This window comes from Colletotrichum siamense (genome assembly GCF_013390195.1).
Source record: "Colletotrichum siamense strain Cg363 chromosome Unknown KSG_Cg363_contig01, whole genome shotgun sequence".
In the NCBI taxonomy this organism is placed as follows: Eukaryota; Fungi; Ascomycota; class Sordariomycetes; order Glomerellales; family Glomerellaceae; genus Colletotrichum; species Colletotrichum siamense.
Genome location: NW_023501014.1, coordinates 2,010,928 through 2,030,771, shown reverse-complemented (window position 1 = coordinate 2,030,771; position 19,844 = coordinate 2,010,928). Strand labels below are relative to the sequence as shown.

Sequence of the window (19,844 nt, the reverse complement as noted above, 5' to 3'; positions counted from 1 at the left end):
CACTGGTAGCAGGGGTAGCCATGGTGAAATGAAAACCGAGGTTTGTGAATAGCGCCGTAGGCTCGGAAAAAAGGTGGGATGGGCGGGCGTAAGACGTAACGCGTATCAGACTATTGATTCCGGTATTGATTCTGGTGGTGCTGGATGCCCTACAGAGCGTCCCTGGTGAGCTCATACAAGCAACTGAGAGGTGCAGAGTCTGACAGAGGAAACGTGCCAGCATCTGTAATCTGGGAATTGAGTTTAGAGATTGCCTGTATCCTTGGCGAGAAGCTCGTAGCTGACTTGGAGACGTTTCGACGAGGGATGCCTTCCCAGTGCAATTCGAATTGAAAGGAGCTGATTTGACCACAACGTCGCTCTACTCGGCCCTGCCATGAGGACGATGCCTCTGACAGATGCTATCAAAGGCTGTCCCAATGAAAATGATGGAAGATCAGGCGATTTCAAGTTAGTGTTTTGATAGGGAAAAGGAGGAAAACCCCGCGGAAGGCCATTAGAGACTTGGCCGCTTGGTGGTTGGAGACCTGGCCGCTTGATGATTGTTGGTGTTTTGATTGGGGAAAAGGAGGAAAACCCCGCGGAAGGCTATTGGAGACTTGGCCGCTTGGTGGTTGGAGACCTGGCCGCTTGATGATTGTTGGTGTTTTGATTAGGGAAGAGGAGGAAACCTAGTGAAATGACGTTGATTGTGGTTGAAGACCGGGCAAGTTCAGCTGGCTGCTTGTCTGTGCCGATGACGAAAGGAAGGAAAGAGAACCCAGAGAGTTTCCGGTCGTCGGTGTGGGTAGTTGCGACAGCAGAGAAGGCGGGGGTTCGATCTGAACGCGAACGGTCCAGCGTCGATCGAGAAGGAGTGACCAAGGCGTTGAAGTTGCGATCACGAGTGCTACTTTCCCGCGCTGTTGACGATGAGAGACGGTTTCGAGAAGATAGAACGTGGGTTTGGAGGTACGTCGCTTCGATGACGGTCCTGGAATATCGCAGTTAGCCGGGCTCCTCGCACGAAACTGGAAAGGAATCGGGACAACTCACAGCACTCGCCGGGGCACATCGCGAGCAAGCGATGACGTGCCAGTCAACCCGTTTTTCAAACCCCAAAAGCCAAACTGCCCGCAAGAGCAGGCTATGACGTGTCAGTCAACCACACCAAGGTTGGTCTCCCTTTTTTTCTTTTTTTTTCTCCCCCTTTTTAATTTTTTTTTTTTTTTCCTTTTTTTTCACATCTCCGCGCATGCCTTTCATCATCAACCTTGGAACAACGAACAGTCACGCGAGCCAGTGCCTGAAGCCAGGACACTAGAGTTGCTCTGCGTGGTCTCAAGTTGGCTAGTGCCTGAAGTCAGGACACTAGAAAGCCTCAACTTGATCATCCCAAACCGTCAGACCACCGTCTTCAGGTTCGAGGCTGTTCATCTCAGGGACAACGGCATCGCCACAGTACGGTATGACACCGACCACTACTCCAGCTTCGCCTTCTTCTCGGCAGGCTTTTCGCCCTCGGCCGGATCAGCGGCTCGCTTCACGGGCGGGCGGCCCTTGTTCTTCCGGGGCACAGCTCCCTCTTCGAGCACCACGAACCCGGTGATCTCTACAGGTCCATCAGGATCCTCTTCGTCAACCAACTTCCAGTCGACTCGTTCACTCCAGACTTGGCGGTAGTAATGAGCCCAGTGGCCCATCTGCTCAGCTGGGGTCATGTTCACCCTGTTGCTGATGGCCTGGAAACTGGGCATTCGACGATCAGTCGGGACGAAAGAAAGAGAATGCTTGCCGCCGGGGTGAACACATTCAAAGCCCGGTCTGCAATAAAATTGCGAGTCCTTGACCCAGAACTTCGGCTGCTTGTCGATGCGAATGGTTCCGTGTTTGTCACACTTGACCTCGACCTCACGGCCTTTCATCTCGACCTTGAGTTCCTTGAGGGAAAAGCCGACGACGCGCCTCTTCTCACCCTTCGGGGCTGGCTCTCGCTCCTTGCGGTACTTCTTGTGAAGACCAAGCTTCTTATTCGCAGCGCGAACAGCAAGATCGGTCCGCGTCTTCCACTCGTTGTACGTGGCCTGCTGTTCAGTCTGACGAATTCGGCCCATGAGAGCAACGACGCGCATCTGCTGGTCGAAGGCCTTGGACACCTCCACAGAAAACTTGCGCATCAGGTGCTCAGGATGATCCGCAAACAGGACAAGCCGCAGAATCCGAGATCGATCCTCTCTATCCGGCCACAGGATCCAAAGACGGGTTTTGGCCTCATCCCATAGGATGAACTCCTCGAGACGGCCCTCTTCCATCCACCGCTGCTGTAAGCGCTCGCGGTTGGGCTTTCCGAAGACGACTTGCACCTTCGCTGCCATGCACTCCTGAATTGCATCGGAGAACTGCAAGTGCTTCTCCTTGACGTCCTCAGGATACTGCTTGTGAGGAAAGAAGCGGATTGGTTTGTCGTCCTCGTTCTCCTTCGGCATCCACAAGTGCTCCCGCCGACAGAAGGAGTCGAACCAGAGGACCTTCTCGTACGTCAGGCCGGACTGACACAATCGGGTCTGGGCGCCCGAAGAGATGTCCTTGATTTCAAGGTCAAGCTTCTCGTCCTTCTTCCGGGAAGGTGGGTAGTGAAGATTGAGGGCCACTGTTGCGTCCATTGACCCAGACCACCGCACAAGCTCTCCGGCATCAGGCGGACTCTCCCTGAACGGAATCCAGCCAGGCAGATCCTTCTCGGTGCTCTTGAAGACCTCCCAGGCCTTCTTCAACTCATCGGGCTTTCCAACCCTGATCTCCGCTCTCAGTTGCTGCAACAACTGCAAAGTGTCAGCAAGTCTGACCAACGAGTTCTCATGCAGAAGCAAGTACAAAGAATGGGGCATGGATAGGTAGGTATTGGCAGTGGCAAGGGCTAACCTTCTCCAGACGTCCGATACGCAGGTACTCGGACATTGAGCAATCCCCTGCAGCTGGGTACGGGAGCTCAAGGTCACCGAGAACTCGGAACGTCTTGTATCCTAAGGTCGCCATTGCTGCCAGTTGTTTATTCGTACGTAGGATTTCTTGAGACGCAACAGAATTCCTGCAACAACCGTTGATACTTGGACAATGACTCTGACGATAGATGAAGATTTCACAGGATGGAACAAGTCACAGACTCTCCAAGGACACAGCACAGTTTTCCGGAGGGAGAGGGGGGCATCCGGGGCACGCCATGCCCCAGGCATTGGCAAGAGCATATGGTTCATTGGCAAGAGCACATGGTTCATTGGTAGGAGCAACTGGTGCATTGGTAGGAGCAGCTGGTTCATTGGTAGGAGCAGCTGGTTCATTGGTAGGTGCAGCTGGTTCATTGGTAGGAGCACCTGTCCCTCTGGCAAGAGCAGCTGCTATACTGGCAAGAGCAACTACTATGTTGGTAAGAGCGGCTGGTTCATTGGTCAGAGTACCTGGCTCTTTGGCGGGAGCAACTACCGTATTGGCGGGAGCAACTGCCGCATTGACAGAAGCAACTGCCGCATTAGCAAGAGCAACTGATACATAGAGTGTTAGCACTGGAAAGAAACCACAGGAAGTGCCCCTTCTGCGAGAAGCAAGCAAACAGGAGAAACCACAGGCCTCGCCGCTTTGCCGAGTGAGGGACACATTGCAATCCTTAGGAGAGGCGGGGAGAATCTGAGGCACGTCATGCTCCATGCATTGGTGAGAGCGACAGCTACATTGGCAGGAGAGCACCAGTGATAGAAGTCATGGGAAGCTGCGCCTTCTGCTAGGAGCAGGTGGGCACAGTGTCAGCATCCCGTCCATGTGTGCAAATGTGGGGTCGAGGACAGCCTTACAAAAGTGACAAAAATAAGGAAGAGCATTTGGCTTGCATCGGGAAGGACGTTCCTGACGATGGCAATGGGGGCTCCTTGGTTCTACGAGAAGGAGGAACTTGTTCTGCAAACGGATTGCACCGAGGGAGAACGCAAGCTGGGAAGTGACTCTGTAAATGTTTTTTGTGAGGTTTCCAGGAAAGCGCGTCATTGATCACGATGTTGGTTCAGAGCACCTGCGAGCAATACGGCTAGGACTATGACAGTGGTCAAAGTGGGTAGATATCGCTTGTTGTGTAGGAAGGAGGGTCTTGCGCGAGGAGGACGCTATCTGCAATGCCCTCAAATAGGGCGGAAGAGCCGGCGTTGCCCAGGACCTGGCGTTATTCGCACAAAACGGTCTCGCCTCCTTAATCAACTGTCTAGCTGATGAAAATGTCCAACACTCTCCATTCCAGAGCGTTTGCACAGTCTTTCTGTAGCATTTCCAGGCAGATTGTTCTCCCCCACATCACGTTACCTGACTACTTTGCGATGCATCGTCGTGAAAAGCATTGGAACAATGAATTACCCGTCCTCATGATCCTTCCAACACTCTGGATCATCTGAAACAAAACCAAAGCCCCTCCCCGGCCACCTCATCCTTGCGCCATCTCTGCCAAATCACGATGTCTAGACCACCCCTTCGCGGCCTCTGCGGTGCCTCGGGTGGCGCTGGTCGTGAGAACGACACCATTGAAGCTAACGCTGGTTCCTCTAGTCAGACTATTGACCAGAAGCAGCAGGCTCGCTGCCACTGGATTTCAATCGACCAGCTGCAGCGTCAGCTCGCCGACTGAATGCGGCCGGGAATCAGTTGAATCATACAGGCCGGGACAACATCGTTTTCGCTTCAATGGTGAGTAATAACAATAAGCTTCCATAAAAAGAATCAATCCGAAGACCATAGCGCCGTAGAATAGAGACAAAAGTCTAGCAACCTACCCTTACCAAGGAAGAGGACTTATACCCGAGGACAAGTGGACAAGGAGGAGACATGTGCCACTTATTGAAGCGGGCTTGTGCCAGCGATTGAGCCATTCTAGGTGGCCACATGCACAAAATGGATTCTAGCACACACAGATAGGTCAAAGGGAGTAATAGTGAGAGGGAGACAGGCAACGACTATTTTTTTAAAAAAATAAAAAAAAGCCCGGCGGCTGTCGATGGTGTCGGAGGACTCGACCTCGAGGGTGATGGTCTTGCTAGTGAGAGTCTTGACAACTATGGAGCATATCAGTATTTGTCTGTGTGAATCACAATAAGATAACAACTTACAGATCTGCATGCCGCCGCGGAGGCGGAGAACCAGGTGAAGGGTGGACTCCTTCTGGATGTTGTAGTCGGAGGGGGTGCGGCCGGCTTAGGCGGAGTGGCCCAGGGGGGGGAAGGCCCGGGGGACCTCCTCCACCCCTTCCATGTCGTCGGCCTCCTTCTCCTTCTCGGGCTCCTTGGGCTCCTCCTCCTTCTTCTCGGCCTCGGCCTTCTCCTTCTCCTTCTCCTTCTCCTTCTCGGCCGGCTGGGCCTCCTCCTTGGCCTTCTCCTTGGCCTTGGCCTCGGCGGCGGTGGCGGCGGCCTTCTCGGCGGCCTTTTGGCGCCGCTGGCGGGCGAAGCCAGACCGGCCCTTGCCCTATTGTCTTGTCAGCAACGTACCCAATCAAGCTACAACGTTAAAGGTGCTTACGGGCGGGCGCTTGCGAATGGCCCCATTGGGGCCGACGCGGGCGGCGGCACCCGGGGCGGAGTTGCCGAAAGCGGCAGCGGCGACGGCAGCGGCCTCGGCCGCGGTCAGGCCGGCCGCGCTCCCGAAGACACATTGGGCGGCGGGGGCGGAGGCGGCGGCGGCGGGGACGGCCGCGGGGGCAGCGGCGGCGGGGTTTCTGCGACGAGCCACTATGAAACATGTTAGCACTACCATCTGTACATTGGGCGTACATGAGACATACTGTTGTAGAGAGGGACGTAGTAGTTCGTTGTTCTATTAATAGAGTTAGCCGCAGAGTTCAAGGGTCCTGAACCGAACAGAAGCTTACCAGGTGGGGGCGCGGGCGGGCTTGATTTGTATTGATCTGCATGCATGTCAGTCGAACTGTACCCCAAACGGATGAACCAACGCTTCAGTCCAAGCTTCAGACATGCCCCAGCTCGTGGAATCATGCAAGGAAGCCCGGCACGGCTGGCGAATCGATGGCGTTGGGTCAGGGATGCTGGGTAAGGTACTCACGGGTGCGGGCGGGGGTGGTGGCTGAGGAGAAAAAAAACCCACCGACAATTCTGCTGCAGATATCCGAATTCATACTTGTGCGATGCCTACAGTGCGTACCGGCCCCGGTACTGTGTGCAATTCGCAGTAGGGCTTGCAGACCCACATACCGCCTGGCAGAAAGCCAGAGCATCCGGGCAACATTGCATTAGTGAAGAACATTCAGTAGCTGCGCGCACAATGATTAATTACGATTTCGATTTGCACAGCCTTTATTCTTTCGCTGGATACATGGGAAATCTAGATTGTCTTATGCCTCAGGACTATCTGGGTGGTTCTGCAACGTGTCGTAGGTATCTACAGAAGTACTGTGGACGACCCCATGTCTCGGGCTACCCTAAGGTACCTTAGGTACCGTACGAACAAGCCCTTCACACTTGTCCGGTCCGCAATCCCGCCCATGTTTTTTCCAGTTGTTTTGGGCCGTGCTCCGCGGCGGAGCCCTTTGACTGGGAAAGGTACCTACCTAAGGTAGCATGAGATACCTTACCATTAGGCGCCGCACCCCCTCAGTGGCTTGACGCTGAGGTTATCACTGGCTGACCAGGTATTTGCAACGCCAATTCGGCTCCGTACGGATAGAACGTCTTAAGACGCGGGCATGGGCAATAAGAGTCAGTTACTAGGATCAACGGCGAGTTGTGCACGCTTGCTATGCAGCCAACGGAGTTGTGGGAGCGGGAGCTGATTGCAAAGCACCAGGGCCAAAAAGCAGGTTTATGCGCTGGAACTCGTTACCCCCTGACTCCCCGAGCACCTCTAGCAGCTGGCCCTGCAGCCCGTTCATCGTGATGTTCAGCACGCAAGGCCCTTGAGGCCTGTGTACTCTGTACTGTAGATAGAGGCATGGGATGATGAACGCGACGAGAACCGAGAGACCGCAGTAGGACGCGATGCTTATTGCTCCATTCCTTCCGGTGTATGTTCAAGTCCGACACTGTCCGTTCTCTTCTGCTTCTGAAGGTTTTCAAACGAAATCACCGATATGCGATGCCGATTGATACCGATACTTGGAGCCGGCACTAGGTCGCTATCTTCACGTGGGGGGTTGGACGGTACGCTTCTTCGCAATGTGCTCAAGCGCGCAGCAGCCCTCGCGGACAGTTTCCTCTTCCAAGTGAAATTGATAGGCGCCGCGCGGTTGATCGCGGGAAGTGGATTCAAAACACGGCCTCCTAGGAGGACTTGTCGTCGGGCAGAGATCGGGTTTTGAGACCTTGGGCTGACAGCCTCACGCATCCGAGTTCCACTGAGTTGTGCGTTACTATGAAGTGTGGTTGACATATGAATCCACCGCTTTATTTAAAGATGATGCCTAGATCATAGCAATCATCCCAGCCGCAGGGCACCCCGGGAATGAGGTCAACTGCTGGTTCTGTCACCATGGAGGCCTTGTTGGAGCTAGACAGCTTGGGCTTGATGATGTGAGAGGGAAATAGGGGACTTGTGTTGGTTGGTTCGGGCTGGCGTGCTTTTGCTTGCAGATGTCTTGGTTGATGTCACTCACTGAGACTAACCTTGCTGACCAAGGGACGTTATCCAACGGGAAGGCACCAAACACAATACGAGACATATAACATCATCAACAAATTGTCTAAAAACTTTGTAGTCAGCCCCTATTAAGCTAGTCACATTGCTTTTTTGAGATAGCCACGATCGCCTCCGCTGCAAGGAGTTGGTTACACTGCGCGACTAACATACCACAACACCTGGACGGGAGCCGCGTCCGATATGTCACCCGTATTATGCCCCCAAGCTCGCATGCATCATGCAGGCAACATGCAGCTCGTCTCAAGTGACGACCGTTTGCTCTTACCCGTTCCGTCGACAGTCGCCTCAATTGACTGATGGTCAAGGAGGAGGATGACTCTGAGGAGGAAGAGGAAGAAAAGGAGCCCACACCTGAACCTGACAGGCCGCTTGCTAGAGCCACCGAGGGCAGGGCGCGCGCCGAGTGGACGGGCACCATGGGCTTCACCTCCGACGGTTTCCCCTTCGTCGGGCGGGTGCCTGGCGAGGACGGGTTGTGGGTGTGCGCGGCGTTCCGGGGCCACGGGATGGTGATGTGCTGGAAGAGAGCTATGGCGTCTTGCTTGTTTGATTATGGATATAGATCCTGAGAGTGGCCCTCGGGTGAGTGAATCTGTAAATATTTAGGAGCTACCGTGGGTCCAATTCGGGTACGAGGATGCAGCGAGCTGGGCGGGCAGAGTCATGGCCTTGCATGCCAGGGTTGCTGATTCGAGAAAGGGCATTGCACCCTTTTCGGAGAAGAGAAAGCCTTCGTGGAAGACATAAGCTCTCCGGGCCCAGAGATTGTAGGTGACACAAAGCGGCGGCGAGGCCGGATAACCCAGACACAGGATGCCTGTTCCTAGACGAATTGCACTTTCCTTCCTTAGGATCAAGCTCAGTGGCCATGAGTTCACTGATTAGCCCGCTGGATGGTGAGGCTGAAGTTGCCGTCTTTCTGCGATCAGCACCAGAACCAATCACAAAAAGCGAAGGTCTCAGCACCATCATCGCTGTGCGACCGAAGCTATCCTAGCCTACGAGGCTTCATCGCTTCACTCTATCGGCGGATGCGAGCCATTGTGTCGGTGTTGGCCGGTTAGGGGTACGCGTGGAAGGCTGCGGCAAAGTCTCTCCCGCGGATGGAAGTCGGATTCGTCAACCGTAAAGTCACCATCTCGTTAGGGTGATTCTTCATCTAGCGGCTGACCTCTAGCAAGAAGTCCTCCAACTTTCCCACATCAAGAAGCCAAGAAAAGGAAAACAAGAACACACACAGAAACCAAAGTCAAATGATGTCAGAGTTCTGGAACTTACCGACGACACTACCAAATCTTCCCATCGCACTCCCAGTGGCTGGTCGTCGGCCAAGACCCAAGGACGAGACTGCGGTCAGTGTCGTAGGCTCAGCTGACGAGGGGTATGATGATAAACTCTGCAGCGAAGCTGGCCTTTGCCTTCGGGGACTCCACCTTCTCATTGCTTGAAGGCAGAAGCTTCTCATCCTCCTCCGCATCGGCGAGCATCTTCTCGCCGGGCCCTGCAGGACCCGCCGCCGGTCCGTTCATCCACGCCGGCGACGACAGCGACTTCTTCCATCCTCACCCTCACCCTTGCCCCCATCATCATCCTCATCATCACCACCACCGCCAAGAACCCCGCTGAATTGTTTCCAGTCCTGCCTTGACTCCTCTGCCCCTGCAAAAAGCGTTCTTGTGCTGTCTTCAGTCCCAAAATATTGTCTTGGCCACATAGCGAGCCATGATGTTCTGGAATCTGGGGATTTGAGATAGAAGAACGCGCCGGCTCACAAGCGCTGGAGCTTGTTGGTAGGTAGGTAAGCTTTTTAAGGCAGCTAGCCTAGAGGAAGCGCCTCTGCTGTCTATACGTGCCGCGTCGCCCCTGATCCTCGTCGTACCGGCAGGCTGACTTCCCCTCCTGGTCCGTCCGGCCGAGAAGCGCGAGCCGTGTCTGAATATAAGCGAAAGAGACTTACAAGACCAGACAGGAGGTAGGTAGGTACCTTAGGCAAGTTAGGTAGTGCGAGGCTCCCGTCTCAGCAGATGCACCGGCCCTGTAGGCTGAAGGTATGGAGTGGCTTACCGTCCCCTTCTCCGCCGGCCGTGTCGACGCCACCCATGAGCAGACCGACGTCCGCGCCTTCGGCTACCTCGAGCCCCAGGCCGAAAGCTTCCGCAACTACGCCCCGCGGCACCGCGCGCGCGAGCGATTGGTAACTGTACGTATGAGAAGACTCTCTTGACACTTCAGTCAGCCTTGGTGACAAGGTTATTGGCAATCACTCCCGTTTAAGCCTTGGTCAATGTCCCAGTTGAGCGCCCTCCTACCAGTATACGCGGCCGCCGAGAGTGCCGCCCTCGGGCTGGTTCATGCCGGGACCGGCGACAGCGACCTTACTCAGAAACGGCCCGGCCCGGAGGGGGAAGGTTCTATGGCATCGCACAACACGAAGCACAGCACTCAACTACGCGTTGCATGATGTTCCAACGACACTTCTACTCACCATAAGCCGAAGCAGACGTCCGCAGCAAAGCACAGTCACCAGACAACTCTGAAGCTGTGCCTTTATTGGATGTGCTTCTAAAGTAAACTCATGTTGCGTGGCGGCCATTCTGAAGAGTGGTGCGGTGCATTCAAGATGAATGCCTGCCCTCTGGTTGCTGGCGTGCTCTCTGGTTGCTGGCTTATATTCTGCTTCTCATGCCAGGGTAGGGCAGAGAGAAGACTCAAATGAGAGCCCCTTGCAGAGGAGTACGTCAGCAGACATCACACATCCTAAGCCACACTCCATCCTCAAAGGGATATGCCGCCTAATGAGAAGGGTGCGCCGCGGAGCGCGGCACTTATTTCCAACAGAGCCCCAGTGTTTACCGCGAAGATATCTCTCCTCTACGTTTCAGCCCTTATCCGGTGCAACTAGACTGTAGTACATAGGCGTACGGGGTAATATCCAACCAGCTCACACGCAGAGAGATCGGCACTTTTTTCTGCCGAATAACAAGTTTCGTGGGTGACCAGAATTAGAGACATACTGGAGCTTCAAGTACTGCAGTCCACGCACATTCCATGAAATACAGTTCCGGAGACCATCCCGCATCGAACGTGTCTTGCCCAGCCCTTCGGTACTGTCGCAAGAACAGACGCAAGCTAGTACCTTCGCGAAGGATGCTGCTGCTGCCACCTTATCTCGACGCCAGCAAGCAAGCGGTGATTCGAAATCTATGGAAAGCTCTACCCTCGAACTCATCATGAGCGTTCGCACTTCCCATCCTTGGCGAACTTTACGCTCGGGAAAGAGGTCTGATGATCAACCTTGATGGAAAGCAGGGATACCGCCTCTTTTCTCCAGAGCAATGTCGTCATATGAGGCATCCCACATTTCGACATTCGCATCCTATGTCTCCAACAACACTATGTGCGATGTCTTTCCAGCTTTCTGTTTCTTCACACGTCAATGGAACTCAGCACCAGCTTGACTTCCCGGTGTGGTCGTTCTCATTCGGCTAACTCCCCCGCTCGCTGGGTTGTCCAGCAATGGCGAACCAGCTACAGCAATAAGAGGCGTCGAGCAACAGGCGTCGAGTAAGCACCGAGAGTGACGTTCCACTCAAGCTATCCCGTCAGCCAAGTCCAACGAATGGGATCACATAGCCCGTATTTCTGATGGCCGCCCCGGCGCGCTCATGTCAGCTTGGGACATGCAACCTTCCATTGGCCACGATACAGCAGGCAGAATGAGGGGTGAAAGGAGAGAGCGCCATATATCAACGCCGGAACGACCGCATCGCCATGCCAATCCCATCTCGGCGACCAGCCAAGCTGCAGCTCCTCGTCTCTCACCAACATGGACGCCATAGGCACAGTCACTTCAGCCATTGAACTCTGCAAGATCACGAAGGACTTGATTGAGAAGTACGCCAATGCAGGGCAGGGTGTCACACAGCTCAGGGCCGAGCGCAATTGGACGGAGCGGCTCTGCGTGGCCTTAAAGGAGCTCATTCTGAAAAACCCGAACATGGAACGGGATACGAATAGCTCCGATGTAGAGCTGCTAGGGAGTTTTATAGACACAGCAACGGATATCGAATCGACGCTTCAGATACTCGAGAAGAAGCTCAGAGGAGTCAACATTGACGCAAGCGACAAGGTATGGCAAAAGACATACATTAGGGCATACTGGGTCTTCAACGAAGGATTCTTCAAGGACACGATGCAGAGCCTCAGAAACCAGAGAGAAATGATGAACTCTGTCGTCATGGCGCTTAATTTGTAAGTATTTTCGAGAGAGGATCTCGAATCCGTCATTCGCAACTCACTATAACTCCACACTAGGCGGCAATCACTACACGTGACGGGCATCTTGAAACCACCTCGATCTTCGAGTCCTATGCCTCCCAAGGATGACTTGAAACCATATCATAAGAAGCCAGGAGAACGAGATTCACGGTCCTACGCTGAGGATCTGTTGAAGGCCGTCAAGAGCGACAGTTATAATACTGTGAACGAGGTGCTGGCACGCAAGGGCCCTATCAACGTAGCTCTCGAGAATCGCGACCGAGCAGTCCACATTGCCGCTCGCGAAGGCTTTTTGTCAATCCTCGAGAGGCTTCTCGCCCTCGGCGCTGACGTGCACATCGCAAATAACGTTCAGGACACACCATTATATGCAGCTCTCAAGGCTGGACAGACAGAAACAGCCATGGCTTTGCTCTTACAGGGCGCCGGCTGGAAAGATCTGAACGATGACGGGTTCAATGCATTGCACCTCGCGGTTCTGCACTCGGCGAACGTCGTCGTCCGCTACTTGCTTCGCAAAGGGGCTGACCCGACGCAGCCGGACTCAAAAGGCCGAACACCGGTAAAACTAGCCTGGCACCCTTTAGGGAAGGACGGGAAGAAGGGCACAGTGGACATAGACATCATGCGAGCCTTGGTAGATCACGGGGCCAGCCCGATCCCGACGGACGAGAGAGGAAGGACCCTAGTTCATCTTGCCGTCAAGGAGAAGCGACCGGGCTTTGTAAGGCTGCTCGATTCCAAGTCTGCTGATATGAACGCCAAGGCCAACGACAAGAGTACACCACTACAAATCAGCATAAACTCGAACAATCTACCAATGACCCGCCTGTTGCTCGAACTCGGGGCAAACGCCAATGGTAAGAGTGCACATTCCGGCTCACCCCTCATGTTCGCCGCCCAGAGAGGTTCGTTGCCAATCATGCGCCTCCTGCTCGACCGCGGCGCCCAGAAGTTCTACAACACACCTCAAGAGACCAACGCCTTCATATGGGCCTGTAACGGCGGGCATATTTCCTGCGCCAGCTTCTTGCTCGGTTGTGGGTATTGGCCGCACAAAAGGGCAGCTGGGGACTACACAGCGCTCCACTACGCGGCTGGAAAGGGCCACATGGAGGTGGTAAAGTGGTTGTTGCAGCTGAGCGTCGACAAGAATATCAGAACAAAGATCGCCAGGGTGCCGTTCAAGGTTGCCGGGACGGCTGCAGAGCTTGCCAGGGCACATGGGCATAGCAAGGTTGCCGAGGTCATCGAGGCCTTTGTGGAGGAGCAGGTGTACTAGTCGTTGCATCAATAAGCCTGTTGCCGTAAACAGGTAGGTTATCTCTGAAGTATGAAGATAGCAGACGCAGTTTGTTTGAAATCGGTTTCCATAGGCTAGTTGCTCTCCACGATCGCGCAGAATCTAATTTATCCACTAATTGAAAGTCGTGCCATGAAGCAAGATGGCGATCATTTATAACTTTGGATTGCTGCGAATCTCACAACTATGTGAAATAAGTGTCGGCATCACCATAGGTGTCTCAAAGACGTGCTGACGAAAGCTACGGCTGACCTGAATATACGTGTCCATAGGTTCAACCTTTGCATGTCGACTTTTGACAACCGACTAATCGTCTACTCTTGAGTCTTGAGTGTTTTCAAATGCGGATTTCCGAGTAAAGACGCGGGCTAATTGGATAATCGTGAAGTTGTAGGTTTCGCAAAACTGCAACGGTGAAGGTCAGAATACTACCTTACCGCAGACATTAGAACAGGGTCAACGCCAGTAGTCCCAACGAGCATGGTCTTCATACTAAATTACCCTAACATGAGAGGGAAAGAGGAAGAGTATCTGTATATACATATGCCGAGAACTTGCCGTTATGCGGAATAACAAAAACAGACAAGAAAAAACAAAACAATGGGCGGCCACCGGAGATATGTAGAGCCACCTAAGAACTCGAACCCTCGAGTTGTGCCGAAACCAGACACACAATCCACCGCTAGGCTATCTTGCGACGGTGGTCGCACCCATTGTTGCGGAATCTGGAAGGTGAGGTTGACTATGAGGGAAGGAGCAATTACTCCAGCGGGCCTGTGTCGCGACTTTGACGTTATAGTACCGCAGTTGCTCCTTCCACGAGACGTCACAACTGATTTGCGCCAGTACACAGCACAATTTAGGCATATAGCTAGCAAACTGCTGAAATTACGGATTTCCACTTATCTATGTTTTCCTCTATGTGAAGAGTATCCTTTGCGCCTAGAGTCCTCATCGTATGAAATTCTCATAGTAATCTCTGTCACTATCTATGATAAGTCTTGCTGCCTCTGTCCCGGTACTGCTGCTTCTCAAATACCTCTTCTTACCTGACCCCACGATGAATACTGTTCTATGATTGAGTGTGATATGATTAGGTCGTCTCTATCATTGCAGTTGTCGCCGTCGTCTTTGTCGTTTTCCTCTTCCTCGGGCAGCCCGGCTGTCTTGAGCACCTCCCTCACTTCTGTCAACAATATCTCCTGCATCACAACCAATAACTATCCTAAGCAAGTACGTGGTTGTACTCATCGCATTGCCAGAATTTCGTCTTTAGGTCACCATTCTCAGTTTAGTTGCGCTTGAACTACGTCTCTAAGTCTATGGGGCTGTAGGTTTACAATTCAAAAAACCTGGCTCGTCTCATATTTGAAGCAACACAGGCAAACACGCCCGGACAGCCTGCCACATCGCAAGCATCAAGAGGCTCGTATGGAGTTGAAAGTCGGTCAGTCAGACAACTTGGTTGTTGGCTGTGGGGGAGTCTTTCACGGGATCCACTAGACTTTGACAACTCCATCTGAGCCATCAACAACCCCGAGAAACTCCCGGTGACATATGCAGCGACATGAATCGCTTGCTGAGCCTAGAGCAGACTAGCAACGCATTTATCGGGCTGTATCCTTCCTGGAACATTGCCAGTTGACCGCTCACTGGTTTATGAGCGACTGTTTCTTACCCCGAATCGTACCTGTACTATTTCTGGCCCATTCGAACCGGCAAAGTTAAGATTCGAGGCCAAGTGCGTTCCATGTTGCTCAGTTATGGAGGGGAAAACCGCAAACAAAAATCGGTCGATTCAGTAAAACAAAAAATCACCTGCCGATACGTCAAATTCAGAAACATCGCACGATGCACCGGAATGCATTAGCTTCGATGGCGGACATTCAACTACTGCGGGTTGCTGCAGAGTAGTAGTAATGGGTGCGCAATTGTAGAGCGGTTCCGACTGCCGGCGACGCCGGAGCGGCATCCCTCCACCCTCCACCACAGATCCGTCCGAACTAAGGGCAGCGTCCCCGGTGCTGGAAGGACGGAAACCGGCCAATACCTCTGCCCCCCCGAGAGGATGCACCCTCCAGAACCCGGTGCCTGCTCCCTTCGCGACGGCAAAGTGTAGGGCTGTCTGAGTTCACTCGGCAATCCCAAGGACGTTTGTAAGACAGAGGGGACAGTCGGCCTGGAGGCATTTCGTCATGGCACAGTGTCTCAAGAGCGGCAGTGGAGAAGACTGCACCGAAGGGTGCATGGCATGACGTTCGTTTCTTCCAGAAGTTCGTAGGAATCGGGCCGGCAAGGGAGGCGCGTGGAGGGCGCCAACCTACCAGCGGGCGTGGGCATGCTGCAGGTTGTGTGTTGAAGGAGTGCGGGTGGTCCAGGCGGTGCGCCCACTGTCGGTCGCTGGATTGGGGCACACTGGTCGAGCGGGTATGGAGGTTTGGCTTGGAGCCAAGGTGCGCCATGAGCGAAGCACACTGAGAATAGCCCGAACGGCGGAGGAAGGTGGCTGTTTGTCCCTCGGTCCTCGTTTCCCGAAGGCTGTCTATTCTTATTGACTCCTGCGGTAAAATCTGCCTTGTTTGTCCGCCGCCAACGGTAAGAATGACGCGGGGCATTGGTCAAAAAATTGCTTGGCCATGGATGATACTTGTCTGGCCGCGGAGTTGTTGAGGAGCTGACGGTCTGCCACAGAGTTACTGGGTACAAGCCATGAAGAATCCGTTTCGATCGGACATGGATGCGACCAAGAGGCACCGAGGAGAGCACTGATGATTGGTAGGGATGCAATGGGCTCGCAACGTGAGAGCGCTCGCGAGCGGATATCCCCCGCATGGATGCTAGCCGGCAACAATAGCGTTCCCCAGGCCTGGTGGGAGGGACATGCTAGGACAAGGGGAGGCGAGCATCAACAGATCGACGGCGTCTCTCTCCACTGTTGGAGGGTTGTGAAAAGCAGTCAGCGTGTCGAAAGATGGGAAAAGACGGGAGGGATGCCTTAAGATGGGCCGAATAAGTGCGGGAGGTGAATTCAGCGAATGGGCTCGGGACCAGCAGCGTGGATGAGGGTCACAGCGGCGTTGCCTTTGGGCAGTTGGAGACGAAATCGAACCAGTAGCGTTGAGCAGTTTGTCTCTTCGTGCCAACCTCGATGCAACATGTCGTTGGCGGTGGCCGCACCGCACCAAGGGATCCAACCGGGCGGAGAGCCAGTGGACGGCCTGGGGTCATGGTGTGGGCTGGCCTGACCTGTGACCACCCCGGGATGGGGGTTTGGTTTTGGAATAACTGAAGCTCATTGGTGTGAGCCGGCCGTCGGTTGTTGCAGTGAATCTGCTATCTTCAGGTAAGGCGGGTTTGGTTGCGTTACGTTGCGTCGACTTTGCAACTCGCAACCCTGAAATACTGCACATTGAGAGGGGTCTCCGTCTGTGAGAACGAGAAGCCACTGCGTGCCATTCCGGGCCATGCCATGCCCTGTTGCCAGGCGCACGGCCTGCGGCGGCAACCCACACGAAGGGTAACGGGGAAAGAAAAGGATAGGAGCCCGACCGAAAGAACGGTGAAATCGGGGTTAGCTGGCCAAGCACATAGTGGCTGCTTTTTGTGTCGAGCGGCAGTCGCAGAGTGCCCGTCCTGGACGATGTCTGTCTCATCGATCGTCGTTCACATCGGGGCCTGCAACACCAACGACTCAGGGCGTTCGCTTTTTTGTCCGGGGTGTGGAGAGAAGTGCGGAGTGGACGTCGGCAGCTAGAATGTTAGGCTTGACCTGTCGGTTGGTGATAGTGTGCATGCTACGGGTTGTGAAAGCCACCGGGTGTTTTTTCCCACCAAATAGAAGAGTGAGGGGAACGCCATCGTGCCCGATTGAGTAGTCGGGCGTGTGCAAGGCGGGCGGGCTGGCTCCAACGGAGAGGGCTAGCTGACACCTTACTCTACGCTCTGCGTGTCTGCGTAGCAGATTCAGCGGGTACGAAGTGAAAAGCCAACGTCGGAAGGCGAGAGATAAAGTCGAAGCAGCATGGCAGTCGGATTGACCAACAACGATGGCCGTATTAGCGCGGTTATCCTTGATAGATGGTGTTTTGGGGTTTGGATGGTGAGTTCAGCAGAGTTCCAGGTATGACCCCACGACCCAGAGACAGGCCGGGATGGCGTCCCTCTAGTTGATCCAGGGCCGTTTGTTTTCGATAATTCTCTTTATGGTAGGCTTGCCGACCGGTTCTGGCCCCCACGTAGCGTAGGAGGTGCTTCGTGCTTCGGCGGGTTGCTGTGCCGTACGCAGCAAAGGACTGCTGGTCCTAGGAGAGGTCATAGCGAAGAGTGAAGGGTGGACAGTCGTCTGTAGTCAGGCCTTAGGGGTCATGGCCGTGACCTGCCCGTTGACGTAAAAAGTCAAAGAAAAGACAGTGATAGACGCAGATCAGCCAGCGTCAATGGATGGAAGTAGGTTGAATGGGGTTAATAAGAGCAAGCTTCCTTCCGGCTAAGTAGCAGAGGGTATGTTGGTGTCGGGCTCCCATGAGCCACGGCATGGATGGGAGTGAGTGCGAGGGTGTGGAGGGGATTTGACAAGCTTAGGCGAGGCGAGGCGAGGCGAGACACAAGAGACATCCATGGACGATGGACTGTAGCTGTGTTGCCCAGCCAGTCAGAGGTAGCGCTTGAACGGTCCGTCGTGTCGGAGACGGAGGCGGCGAATGGTAGCCGACCCGAAAGACGGGGCCGCTGTATTTCCTGCGGTTGTGGTCGGTCGCAGAGACGGACATCTGGAGTAGTTTCGCGGTATCAATTGCAGGTGCGGATGAGAGAGGTCCCTCGTCTCACAGATGGGGCCACTTGCGTAGACCGGAGATAGGCAGCGTAGGACCTGTCCTAACAGCGCGGGATACGTACTGCGTGCTGGTGGATGGATTCCAGAGACCAAAGACGATGCTGCTGGCGCTCGCTGCCAGGGTTTCGACGAGCCGACAGGGACTGATGCACACCTGGTCGGTGGTGACTGCGTTGAGTGGGTAAAAATGCGGAGGAAGAAAGAGGGTGGCAGGGTGCTCGCATGTCAGGCTGGTAAGTGCTCCGTGCCTGGGTGTTGGTAAGCAGGAAGGTGGGCGAGAACCACACCAGCGGTACATCTGGAGCTATCAGCAGCAGGTTGTCTTTTGTCCCTCGACGCTCGGTGTGAGATTCCACTCGGACTTGAGGTGTGCACAAGACGGGAGCTAGATGGCGCTGGTTGGGGATGGAACATAGATGGAAGCTTGTCTCTCGGTCTCTTCAGCCGCTGGCTGGCCAGGCCGCGTAGGCGTGGGCTTGAGGATGATGCGTCGCTGGCGCGGGCGGTGTCGTGCAGAACATTGTTCCAACAGGGCGTGATCACCGTCGGTCAGGCCACGAGGAGATAACATGGCGGGCGACCCGTTGGGACTCTTGTCCATAGGTAGCCTGTCTTAGCTGGGCGGAAGAAGAGGTCGCAGTTCCCGGAGGACAGGTACAGTTGAGTCACCTGGGGCTGAAGTCAGTCAGAAACGACGTCGTCTGACACTCCAACAATGGTATAGATACCTTTCCTTTGATGCGGTGCTGGTTCTCCAACGAAGTCGCTATCGGTTAACTGTTAGTGTAGTCGGTCCCTTGCTGTCGCCCTCGGCTGGCTGGCCAATGAGTATTCGTACCCAAGGTGATGATGTGCTGGTCCCTCCCTCCCCTCTCCCCCGAGCTGCTGCCAGGCACCCCAGTGCCCTGGGCTTTGCAGCTGGCCTGGCTGGTACGGCGTGCTGTTCCGACCGGCGAACGCTCGGGTGAGGAACGGAAGGTAATTCTGATCAATGTTTGTATTCGCAGGTATGCTGTATGTACGTATGCGCCTTGGCGGCACGCATGCCTTGCCATGTCAAGATGGCCAGCACTCACCGTAGTACGTCGACGAGAAGTAAGCTTTCGATGCCACCAGCCACCAGCTCTGCGGAGAGATCTGTATTCGTAGGTAGGTAGTGTATCCAACCTCCTGCCCCTCTTCCTGCTTGCTCTCATGACGACGGCCGGGACAAGTACTCGCACGCTGTTTCTGTACCTAGTTAGTAGGCCATTCGTAGAAGGGGAGCAGGTACTCACTGGAAAAGCACACGCCGTAAAAAGGACTCTCCATGCCGCCCCCCTGGTCAGAAACCCCATGTCTGGCCTGTCTGACCTGTCTAGCCCTGCACTCGCGGACGAACTAGCCTCCTTCTGTGCGTTGCAACCCTTCGATTCCTTCCACCGGCCTCCACCTTCCCTCCACTGACACCGTCGATTGTGGACTGCCTGGTGGGGCACCTTCCTCTGTGCCTCGCCCTCCCCCCCGTCCCTTCTTCCCCCCATCACCACCACTATCACCACCACCTGCGTGTGCCTGCCTTACCTAAGGCACCTTCCATCAGCGGGTGACCTTCTAGCCCATCCTTTCCCACCCGCACCAGTTCGCACCTAGCCGCTGTCTGCCAGCCTCTCCACCGTGTGTCGCCGTCGCTGTCGGTTTCCTGCCGCTTCTGCTGGGGAGAAGTGCTGCCCGTTCCTACCTACGCACCTCTGCGCCGCACCCAAGGCACCTCGCCTTCCAACACACTGTCGC

General features: G+C 54.6%; 1 protein-coding gene across 1 annotated transcript; it reads left to right on the top strand.

The window, feature by feature from the left end:
- Nucleotides 1-12,025: 12,025 nt before the first annotated feature.
- On the top strand, nt 12,026-13,216 carry ANK2 (Ankyrin-2; the record flags this gene model as incomplete). Its single annotated transcript, XM_036632347.1, has 1 exon — nt 12,026-13,216. The coding sequence occupies one exon, from the start codon at nt 12,026-12,028 to the stop codon at nt 13,214-13,216; it is 1,191 nt and encodes a 396-aa protein (XP_036502006.1).
- Nucleotides 13,217-19,844: the final 6,628 nt, after the last annotated feature.